Genomic DNA, 12,420 nt, shown 5'->3' with positions numbered 1-12,420 from the left:
AACTGATGAAATTACATACCGGGACACATATGACGACCGGGACACAGGGAATGTAAATGACGACCGGGAACCTCAAAGAGAAATTACAGACTGGGACACCCGGACACAAATCACGACCGGAACACAGGGAATATAAATGACGACCGGGACATAGGGACACAACTACAACGGGGACGCCGGGGGCACAGGCGGGATAAATAAATGACGACCGGGACACAGGGATTGTTCGAATAGAAATTACAGACCGGGACACAAATGACGCCCGGGACACAGGGAATATAAATGACGACCGGGACATTCAAAGAGAAATTACAAACTGGGATACCGGGACACAAATGACGAGCGGGACACAGGGAATATAAATGACGACCGGGACACAGGGACACATCATTAGAATAATGAGGTATAGATCTGAATACGGATTGTTTTTCCCATGGAGAATGTTGTATATTCGTATGTTTTACGTAGTTAAAAACATATATATATATCTATCTCTATTCACAGGTGGGACACAGGGACACAACTACAATGGCGCGTAACGACTTACGCGCGTGGGGAGGCTTGGGGGGCGCGAAGCGCCCCACCAACTAGGTGTTGGGAAGCGCCACCCCAACAGCTAGTATCTTATAATATTCAATGGACTCCTTTACACATAAATTTAGTTGGTATTTCATGATACCTACCAGTTTCACAATCTACAAGCAGGGTTGCCAGTACGTTTGGAGTAGACTAAAGAGGAAACACAATAACCTCTACGGGCCACAGTGATTTAATAAAACTTTCAAATATAAAAGTTACCATAGTGGAATAAGAAAATAGTTACTCCTTTAGATTTAATTCTCTATTGTATAACCTCCTACTAAACCCAATCTTTACTAACTCCTTTGCAGTTAAGTAAAGCCAACTATTGCAGTCTTCAAAGCTTTGATGGTTTGATTCTGCTTTCCAAGTCAGAGTAAGAGCGGCAATGAAAGAATTAAAACGTGGTTGTTTTCTTTGATTTAATTTTCCGCTATAAGATTTTTCTCTCTGACATTCTGCGAATAAAGTTCTCTAAAGTTAATTAAGTCCTTGCTGTATCAAACAACCGAGCTTTTATTACTGAAGTGATGAAACTCATCTGTTTTATTTGAAAGTAAATGGTCTGGAAAAAGGGAATACATTAGAAGGCTTGTAAACACAATTGACCGTTGCCTAATTTAAATAAGAAAAAAAATTTAACAAAAGATTAAATTATTATCTGCTTAGACTTCAGCTTTTCTTTAGACTACTATGAACTTAGAAGTTCAACCTTAAACTTATAAGGAAGAAGTAATATAAAAAGAATAAGAAAGAATTAATTAATTCAGTTTTCATCTCCTCCCCCCATATATGAGAATACCATTTTGTAAAAAGGGGGAGGGAGGGATTGATCGATTTCCTACCTAGATTTTGTAAAAAAAATTTTTTCATTAAAGGACCAAAATGTTTTCCCGCTTGATTTTGAAAAATACCCTTTCTTGGATCTTCGTCAAGAGACACCGGAAAAAAGTCCCTCGTACATGTCAATGTTTTTTTTGCTATTGCTTAAATATCATCAGGTGGGATGTTTAGCCCCTTTGTAGATGATTGAGTCAGCCGAAGGAACCATTACGACCTCTGACGACACTTTTTTACTGCTTTCCATATCAAGTAGGAGGTGCAATGAAAGAATGAAGAAAGTGCTTGTTTGTTTTGTTTTAATTCTCTACTTTATGATTTTTCCTCTCTAACTTATTTTTGACAACGGTCTCGAAAGTCTAGAAGTCTTTGCTGCACCGAAAAATTGAAAAATTGAAAATTTTTAACATCAAAATGATAGTTAACTTTTTATATTTGAAAGTATGTTGTCTGGAAAAAGGAGTAAATCAAAACGCCGTTGAACAAAAATCACCAAATGATTTTGTTTACAAATAAAAAGCAATGAAAATAGTGAAAACAAATAAAATGTTTAATAAAACAGTGAACTGTAGAAGGAAATCAAAAATTTTTATATATAAAAAGATCAGGAATCATACTTAGTGACAGACAACAGACAGTACATTTTTATATGTATAGATGTCAGAGAGAACTATCTGGAATTATGCAGTCAAGCTTTCAATTCGTCAAACTATGTTCATGCCTTTCGAGTGGAGAGCTCCGTTCTAGCAGGCAAGCAGGCAGGTACCAGTTTCAAATTGAAGATGGACTAAAATCTATAAGTGCTAAATATTTGCGGCAGTTGCCCGGCCCCACAACCAATATATCTTCTTTGAGTGATAAATAGAAAAATTTACAGAAATAAAAAAAAAAGTGGGGACCGAAAGTGCTGCCATCTTTTGTTTCTACCTATTTCTGTTCGTGATTTCAGCTGAGTTTATCATTCAGTTTTTCGCACTTGGAATTGCAATAAAGAAATGGTATCTGATTTACCTCTTAAACTTTAAATTTTCTCTCATTGCTAAAAAAAATTAGAGTTTATCCTCTGGTCCTTTCTAAGTGATGGCGTTAGAAACTTGGCCTACGGCAAAAAAGTCAAATTTTGAACTAAGACAGATAGATTTTTTTTCGACGGCAGTTGATAGCTCTTGATCAGCTGATCAAAGCATATTTCGTCCATTTTTTGGTAGAAAAATTCCTTCATGAGATATACCAGTTTGAAAGTTTAATGGGGTTGATAACTTCAGTAGTAAGGTACACACTGAAACCAAAAGTAGGCCGATACACAAATGGTATCAAATATGCCTCTGAAACTTTAAAAGTTCTCTCGTGGCTAAAGAAATTAGAGTTTATCCTTTGCTCCTTTCTAAGTGATGACGTTAGAAACTTGGCCTACAGCAAAGAAGTCAACTTTTGAACTAAGACAGATAGATTTTTTTTTCACGGCAGTCGATAACTCGTTGATGTGCTGATCAAATTATATGTCATCCATTTTTTGGTAGAAAAATTGTGTTGAAAGTTTAAGGAGGTTGATAGGGAGAGTTTTAAGCAACAGTCAGCTGTTAGCTCATAATCATCTTCGGCAATGAGGGGTTTGCAATTTTTGCTAGTTGGTGTACCTATTATTTGTTTCCGGTACATTTGATGGTAAGACCAATTTGGTTCCGGTGGTAAGACATGTCGGGGACTTCCAAGTAATAATCGGCTGTTAGGCTATAATCATCTTCATCGATGAGGGGTTTGAAACTTTTGAGAGCTGGTGTACCTAGTATTTATTTTAAGATCCTTACCGATTAGAAGCTTCAGCATTTAATCGAAGCGAGGAAACCAAACCAAAGTGTTAATCTCGCAACACTTTACTCGGCGAAGCCGAACAAAGGCTGCCGCAACACCTCACGTTGCCCATGCTATGTAGATCTAGTTCCATCTTAAAAGTGAAGTTTAAAAGGCAATTGACAAACTACGTCTTCTATTTGTTGCATTTATCTTTAGGTATCACAGGGGCACACACCTCGATGGGGCCTGATCTTTCTTTGCGAAAAACTGTATAATTATTTGTTCTATAATTCTAATGCTGTCATGTTTGTTTTTTCCTCTAAAGGGCCATGTATTTGGGTTATTGATGCATATGGATGTCTTTTTTTTTTTTTTTTTTGTTTTTTTTTGCAAAATCTCCTAAAACCCTGTTGAGATCAGTCCTTATGATTCTAAAAAGGGCTTAAAGGATGAACAATTGTGACTATTTCAACATCTATGTAGGAGATATGATGTAGTTTAAATGGTTTTTATCTATTAGTGCTGCCATAACCATCTCGACCAGTACCACGGTTTGCCAAGGTAGCACGGTAAGCATGCAGAAGTGCAGCACAATTGGATTGCCTAAAAGAAGAAACATGCTACGCCAAGTGTTCAAACGGCTGTTTCATCAGATACCATACTTTCGATTGAAATGGTCTCCCAAAGGCCATCTTCCCTGAAACACATCTGCTGTTGTATTCAAGAATGAAATCTGACAGGCACAATCAACAATTCGCTATTTAAAAAAATGTTGGCGAGACGTTAATGCCTTTAGCTTTATCCAAAGTCAAGGTTTATACTTCCCGTACAAGTTTTGTTTGTCAATTTTCTTCTGTCCCACAGTTCTAATTCATCGACGTAAGACGGCAATTCGGGTATTGCTTGATAGCAGAGCTCAGTTATACTCATTATATACCGAATTACATTTTTAAAATCTGCTTTAAAAATTTTTTTTCTTACAAACGCGTTAAAAAAAATGAGAAAACAGGCAAATTTTCTCATGTTTAAAGTAAGTTTAGATCTTTTTTTGAGAAAAAGCTTAAATGAATTATAATTGTGTCTCAACAATTGAATTGATCTAAAACTAAATAATCGAATGAAATAAATATGGTGCCCCCTCGATGCGACTTTTGCGTTTAGGTTCGTTTCAAAATTGTATTTTTCACAGGGAACAATTAAGGGTAAATTAATACCATTCACTGATTGTTCATAATAATACTTTGTTCGTGTTGCCTATTCTACCAGCACTCGCTTCAAATTGGGTGTATCTTTTTAATGCTAATTTACTTTTCCTAATTTAGATTGAACTAGGCCCGCCGTAACCTTGTTGCTTTTAATTCCAGGTTGGCTAGAACCATTGCTATCCAGAGTAAAGGAAAGTCCTTCGTCAGCAGTTTGTCCCGTCATAGATATTATCAACGATGACACCTTTGCTTTAGTCAGAAGTGTGACGATGAACTTTGGGGCTTTCAACTGGGGATTAAACTTCAGATGGTTTACTGCTGGGGAGAAATCACTACGGGAGCGGGAGAAAGATGTCACTAAACCCTTTAGGTTAGTAAAAAGATTTTTAAAACATTAGGGAAAGTTGGGCATTCCTTATATCTAATCGTGAATTAGAACGAGTAACCAAAATTAGACTAATCTTTAACTTAAAAAATTCAAATTTTGAATTCAAGTTCTGAACATGATGCTTTATGCTATGCATTTGTTACTGACAAAATTGACTCTAAGCTCCGAATTTAAAGTGAAATCTTGCCACTCTACCAACAATCGCGATCAATGGAAATGATCGCGTCTTTATAACATGTTCTTTAGAGGACAAAATGGGAAAATAATCACGAATATACGAAAAAAACTGACAGTCCCATGTAAAACAGAATATATGGTCAGCCTACTCAAATCACATTTCATAATAGCGTAACTCAAAAAATGACTGAACTTAAAAACAGATTTCAAAGATTAAGATTTTGAAAGATCATAGAAAAGACTCGAAAATAAAAAGGTTCAGAAGAATTAAATAGATTCAAAAGAACGTAAACTCAAAAGAAATGTAAATTCAAACCTAAAGGCATAGAATAGCAAGGAGATTTTAAACTACAAATAAGAAAAGAACACCCTATTCAAAACAGAACACAGGGTGACCTTAACCAAAACTCCATAAACACGAGCAATATCGTGAAACGTATCATCAGGTCATAACTCTTGTATGAATAATCACAAGAATATGAAGGACCTAAACTTTGACACCTGTAGCCAATGATTTAGATTAGTTATTCCCCATCGCTTTGTTTAGTTATTCTCTTGCTTTATTTGGCTAGATTTGTCTTTGTTAGTTTATGGCCGTTACTACTTTTAAAACTGCACTTCTTTACTTTTCTTTGTAAATGACAGGTTTCTAGATTTTACAAATGTATCATCCCTCTTTCCGAGGAAATAAATCCATGCATGGTAATAATCCAGATTACCCCTGTGTAACATTTAAAACAGGACAATACTATTCACTTCGGAAGATTACGTTTAAAACAATAAAACTTTTTCATTGCATCGAGAAACCCGCAGGCCATCCACTTCTGTCTGTCCAAACTCGGTTATAAAATATAATACATCCGAAAAACGATAGTTATACCATTTTTATTACACCAGAAACCACCCAGTCACTCCAGCTGTTTCAGCCCACTCATCGAAATAATTAGTTTAGTGATTATTTTTTTGTATTACTACTACTACTAACAACAACTCACTGCAACACCAAACGGCCTGAGGCCGTTTGGTCCTCTGAGGTCGCTATGCACGGTCCTCCTCCCTATCAACCTATTCGAAGCCTCCCGCTTTAGACCCAACCTGGAAGTTTTAATTTCTTTTAAGTTATTTCTTACGACCTTCTACCACCCTAATCGGAGATTGGCACACTTTTCTTTGGCCCTAAATGGTTGGCTGACAAAACCAATCTTTGGCAATCTGTCACCCTTCTTCCGTAGAAAAATCATAGCTATCTCAACCTTTCTCTAATTACAGCCCTAGAGAACGGGATTGCATTACATTTTTCGTAAAGTGCACTCTTTAAAATATGTTCTGTCAGACGGGTACCCCTAACAGTCCGTAGATAATTTCTCTGGAAAGTATCTAACAAATCCACCTCCGTCTTTTGGAGTGCTCACTTTTCATATGCAGCTATGCACGGTCCTCCTCCCTATCAACCTATTCGAAGCCTCCCGCTTTAGACCCAACCTGGAAGTTTTAATTTCTTTTAAATTATTTCTTACGACCTTCTACCACCCTAATCGGAGATTGGCACACTTTTCTTTCGCCCTAAATGGTTGGCTGACGAAACCAATCTTTGGTAATCTGTCACCCTTCTTCCGTAGAAAAATTATAGCCATCTCAACCTTTCTCTAATTACAGCCCTAGAAAACGGGATTGCATTACATTTTTCGTAAAGTGCACTCTTTAAAATACGTTCTGTCAGACGGGTACCCCTAACAGTCCGTAGATAATTTCTCTGGAAAGTATCTAACAAATCCACCTCCGTCTTTTGGAGTGCTCACTTTTCATATCACGAGTATGGTAAATAAAAAATAACAAGAAATTCCCTAGGAAAACTCTGTCCGACAAACAGATTTTATCCAGTAGAATACAGTTTTGTATTCTACTTTTAATTTTTAATTTTATTCTACTTTTAATACTACTACTACTTTATTTAATTTTTATTCTACTTTTTAATTTTATACAGTAGAAAGTTTTTCGTCTCTCTTTTCCAGTCTTTACATTCGCTCCTACATTGCAGCTGCTGTCTCTTCTATAGTTTCACTTTCATTTCTTATGAATTTTCAATTAGCAACTTTATGGCAAGACTAGTTCTAAGTGGTTTCCATTGTTGTTTTTTTTTTTCAATGTAGCAACTTAGTGCTTGATTGGCTAAACATATGAGTTGGTATAAAACAAATTTGCTTACAATAAGATTGTTTTAAAACTATTTAAATGACAATTTTTACATTTCACATAAAAACCAAACATTACTCCTTTTAAGACCGTATATCATCCTTGCACTTCACTTAAAAACTAGCTATTGCTGTTGCCAAGTTCTGTTTATTACACGCCTTTTCGAATGACAAATCTTATTATTGAAACAAAATTTACAATTGCGCAACAAAGAAGTTTGCAACAAAGAAGTTTGCGCTAAAAACAGTTTGTAAAATAGAACTGTCCAGTTGCAGAGATACAACAAATTTTATAAATCCATTTTACTGGTATAGAGTTTATAATTTTAATCCACAAAAAAGTTTCAGAGCAATAATATCAAATTCACAATATATTTTATACGTATTCGTTTATCTAAATTTGGCGCTCTAAAATGAGCGCTAAACTATACTAATTTTACAATTACAAAGAAAACGCAAAAAATAAGTATAATCATAGTTCACCAAGCAGTTTGCAAATCTGTTCGTATGGCACTTGACTGGTTGCAATTTGTTCAAATGCCTGAAAAGTCCGCTTATCGGTGCAGAAGGTGGGAGGATAGATCGGTGGTACTTGCTAGCTAACATCCCTGTTCTGAATCTCATTGTAAGATCATGCCTTCGATTGACCAAAATTGACAAGCTAAGAACTCAAGGGGCACGACAAACTTGCAATCGTGAAAATAGAAAATAAAAAACAGTGCTTATGTTTAGTCCCGATTGTCAGTGAAACAGAATTGCCATGATCTAAATTGTCTATAGAGTGGCAAGGCCTAAATTTAAAGTTTGAATTAATAATCTAGTTTGTCAGTGGCAAATACACAATCTGGAGGATGATATTCATGTTCCGAATTTGAATTCAAAATTTGAAAGTTTCAAGATATACACATATCTTGAATGGGAGAGGATCTGGGATGGAGCAACAGCGCAGCCTTCCTTCTACTAACGGTCCTTGTATTATGTGTACATTTTAAGGTTTAATAGTTAATGTTGCCCTTTTTACTCTTTAAGAAAATGAAGTATTTTTTTAAGTTAATTTTGGTTTTATTATTGTTATAATCATTAATTTTTAATATTCTTACCAATGTATCTCTTAATATGTTATTATAATTATTGTTAATAGTCTAATTCCAAATCAGATAATAATAAAAAACATCCCCAATCGTGTTCAAGGAAATTATAAAAAGATCAAGTATAGGACTTTTTTTTTGTTTTTTGGCGACTGTTTCTCTTTCGCTTTTTGATAGCGTCTTGTATGACCTACAGCAACTTAAAAAAAAAATCTAAAAAACTATATTATCATCGGTTATATAAACGAAATCTTTCTTACTTGGCCGGAGGATAATAACTAAGAATAAAAGGAAACAAGAAAACTTCTATCGAAATTTCTCTTATCCCTGAAGAATATAAGTAAGATAAATGTCAGAGGACTACTGACCGGGGCTTAAAATGGAGATTTATTAAATACCTTGCGGCAATTCAGTATAATCTGTATACAGACATTTCAATCTAATTTTAAATAAAACCCTACCTTTCTAGTTTTTTGCTTCAAACTAAGATCCTTCATGCGATGGATATTGCCGTGCCCTCAGGCCCCGCCTCCTTCCCCGTATTCTCACTGTTAACACTAAAATTTGAATTTAGTGTATTTACTACATTTAGGCATTTTCAATGGGTACTGTCAACAGCAAATAATACATTTTGCTCCTGATTCTAATATGGAATAGAAACCCTTGTCTCTAGGAGGGGTCCTGCTGATACCCATCTGATAATATTATTGTCCCTGAGCTGGTCCATTAAGCTGGAATTAGATCAAGTTAAAATAATATGTGTATGTTAAAACACGATTTTGTAGTTTTGTTTATTGCCATGTTTGTTTCAAGTTTCTTAAACTCTGGTATATGAGAAAGATTTTGTCATTCTGCGTTTTCGTTTTATTCTCCTATGGCGCGTAACGACTTACGCGCGCGGGGGGGGCTTGGGGGGGGCGCGAACTTTTTTTAGGTTTCTACTTGTTTTTACTTGTTTGGCCTTAAGTTTTGGCGCGAAGCGCCAAAGTCCGTTTTCCCTTTAAGAAATCCGGCTTAAAACCGAATCACTAGTTGTTTCCTAACAAAAAAAAATTCTTCAGTAAAATTAAAAAACAGGACTAGGAAGGGGCTTAAAGTTCTTTAAAAGTTAGTGTTACAAAGGTGAAGCTAGTTTTTGCGTTCAAGAGAAATCTGACTTGTCTACCTGTGAAAAAATCTAATGTCGCTTATGTTTCTACTTGTTTAAATGTTCTCCGGAGCACTTGCATCTCGGTCCGGCTTTGTCTAATGGTTGAGATAGGGAATGGTTGTTCTGTCTATATCTATAAACACTGGTTTTATGTCTGTAAAGATGGTGCCTGCCTAACTAAGATCCAATACTTTTTACCCAGAGTGAAGGCATAGGTCTTTAAGAATGATAGAAATTCAAGAGGACAGTAAGCGCATTGGAATGAGTGGATAATTGTCTTTGGAAATAATAGTAATAATTATAATGATTTATTTACAACCCATCACATAATACGAGCAAAAGCTAGTCGAGAAATAAAAAAAGTACGAAAATGAAAACCAATGCAATCAAGTTCAAAAATTACATAAGGAAAAATGATAAAATATCTTGAACTTCCAAATAGCAGACTCAAACAGCCCTCTCTATTGCAAAGAACAAGGTTTGACAACAAACAGGAACGAAGATCGCAGTTGATTTTCTAGCTAGAGAGGTGGAAATTGAGTATTGCTATTGCTTTTTGTCAAAAATAGCAATTTATTTTGTTTTTGGTTTAGTATTATGGATACTTGTTTGTTATAGCTCCTATTTTATAGCGCCTATTTGTATAGAAGGTAAGTAGAACCGGGTTTTATTGAGTTTGCGATCTGTATTGAATGAAATTTATTTAAGTTGCGATGGTATTGGAAGAGAATAGTGTCTGATTATGGTTGTTAAAATACGAATTGGGATAGTACTATAGAAACAAATTCAGGCTATATATTTGCACATTATGGGGTGGGGTAAAGTATAGCGCTTGTCCATGCAAGATGTGTTATGTAATACTATTCTGCATATTATGAAGTAAGAATTGTTTTCTAACCTTACGCTTTCCAAATACTTTTCTCTCGCCCCCTAATGTGAAAATATATAGCCCAAATTATATATCCCTTATCTCTTCTGTCGCTTATCTTTGTCTTGTCTCATGCTGAGCTGAAAGAAAATAACGAAGAAATCGGTTCTGCAAAGCATAATATTTATACATGGGTATTTTCTACATATTCTATATGAACCTTAAAAATTGAAGTTAAATATTGAGTGATCATTTTGATTAATAAGAGCATCAAATCCTTTTAGGACACCTGTCATGGCTGGAGGTTTGTTTTCGATTGACAGACAATATTTTTTTAAATCTGGAGCGTATGACGAAGGCATGGATATTTGGGGTGGAGAAAATATTGAAATGTCTTTTAGGGTGAGTTTTTTTCTTTTCTTGAAATCGAATCTATTTCTGTTCTGGCTATTAAATATTTTATGTTATGTCAGGACATTTATTTTCTTACTAGCCATATCTGAATACAGTCACTGTGCTATTTTACAGCAAATACTGTTTGTGCTGTTATGTACTATTAATAGACTTGTTATCATATTCCTTCGCGATAGGGGTTCGAGTCCTGGTGTCGTCGATTATTTGGTTTATAACGAAGGTCTGTGGTGCGACTGTAAGCTTAGCCTGGGTTAACCCAGCTCCAAATGAGTACCTGGAGTAGTCCAACAGTCCGGGGAGGGTAATCAGGAAGGGTGTGAAAGCTCAGGAAACAGGGTTTATTTTAAAATCATATTAGAAGATTTTCAGTAGTTTTAATTAGGCTGATTTTTAGAATGGCTCGTTTTTGTGGTCAAGTCCCATACCAACGTTATTTAGGGTATAAAAAAGATGATTGTTATGTGCAAATTTGAATGTCATAACTAAGGTAGTATAGTTGATTGATTACAGCCCCTATTCAGACCTGTCGTATGCGATTAAATCTGGTTTAAATTGTAAACACTATCTTTTATCTATTCTCATTCTCTTGGCTCGTTTCTTGATAAGAAAAAGAAGAGAAATTCAGCTATAGATTCAGGGTAGGGGATCGAGAAGAAATATGAAACTGTTATAAAAATCAAGCTCCTGTACACTCGTTCCATGAATCCGTTCAAAATGCAATAAAAGTCTAATATGAGTATATGGGCTAGTGAGCATGGTCCAGTAGTTTCATGGTAATTATAAGAATGGAATTAACCATTCTTGCTACACAATATGCAACCAGAACCACCAGTTTCAGAAAATGGACTTGTGAGTCTCATAATCGAACCGCGAGTCTAATGGGTTTGATTTTTGGGAGTAAATGAACATGATTTTGCTTACTTTTCTCTGCTTGTTTTTGCATATTTTTCACCACGGACTTCTTTTAGGGGAGATTGAAAGCGAAATTAAGAGCCAATGAAAATTAAATTGCAAAAAATAAAATTTAAGCAATGAAAGTAAAGAGTGGCGTTGAAACTTAAAATGAATATGAATTATCTTTTATATGATGGACGTTGTCGCACCCTTAGGACCCGCCTCCTTCCCCATATTCTCACTGTTTACTCTAAAATTTGGATTTTATAACCCAATTGATTTTTGTTAAAAGCAGGGAAACTGCATCTGTACAATACTCCTTTAGCATTTATTTAAGCTACTTTAACCTATCTACGGTCTGAGTTAGTTTGAGTAACTGAAACGAAAACTTTAAATTGTTTTTGTAAGTTTTTTTTATTGCATATAACGGGGAATGTCGGGTGAATGGAATAGAGGGTATGGTAGGGGTAGGTGAGGGGAGAGGTATCCAAATAGGCATGTTCTATTTTAGTCGATCAGGAAATACAGAAGTGGGGATGTCAGATAATAACTTCTTATTTTCTTATGTGTATTCTAGGGCAAAAGAGGCATGGGGAGACTAGATATATTTTAGGGTTGGGCAATTTAGGGAGGATATTAAATGGGTAATTTCTTGTAGAGGTTATTTTATACCACTTGGGGGAAGAAGGGGAAGATATTTGGGAAGGGTTAGAATGAAGAGTACATCGTTACACTTGTCCAATGTGTGGAGAGTAGGAGGAAAATCTAATGCATTTTCTGGGGAAGTGGGAAGGGTCAGGAAAAAGGATATTTTTTTGGAGTGGATGAGGG

General features: G+C 35.5%; 1 protein-coding gene across 4 annotated transcripts in view; it reads left to right on the top strand.

The window, feature by feature from the left end:
• LOC136026521 (polypeptide N-acetylgalactosaminyltransferase 3-like) overlaps window positions 1–12,420 on the top strand; it is a 181,954-nt gene that overhangs the window by 64,093 nt on the left and 105,441 nt on the right. For all 4 annotated transcript variants that reach the window (XR_010617328.1, XR_010617329.1, XM_065703175.1 and 1 more), the window contains exons 7-8: window positions 4,578–4,788; window positions 10,566–10,683. Coding sequence is in view for 2 of the 4 variants with exons in the window: in XM_065703175.1 (XP_065559247.1) it covers window positions 4,578–4,788; window positions 10,566–10,683 (329 nt within the window). In the remaining 2 variants the exon portion in view is untranslated. The remainder of the gene's footprint in view (window positions 1–4,577; window positions 4,789–10,565; window positions 10,684–12,420) is intronic.

Source organism: Artemia franciscana, chromosome 1 (assembly GCF_032884065.1).
Source record: "Artemia franciscana chromosome 1, ASM3288406v1, whole genome shotgun sequence".
Classification (NCBI taxonomy): domain Eukaryota; kingdom Metazoa; phylum Arthropoda; class Branchiopoda; order Anostraca; family Artemiidae; genus Artemia; species Artemia franciscana.
This window is presented reverse-complemented; position numbering and strand designations above follow the sequence as displayed.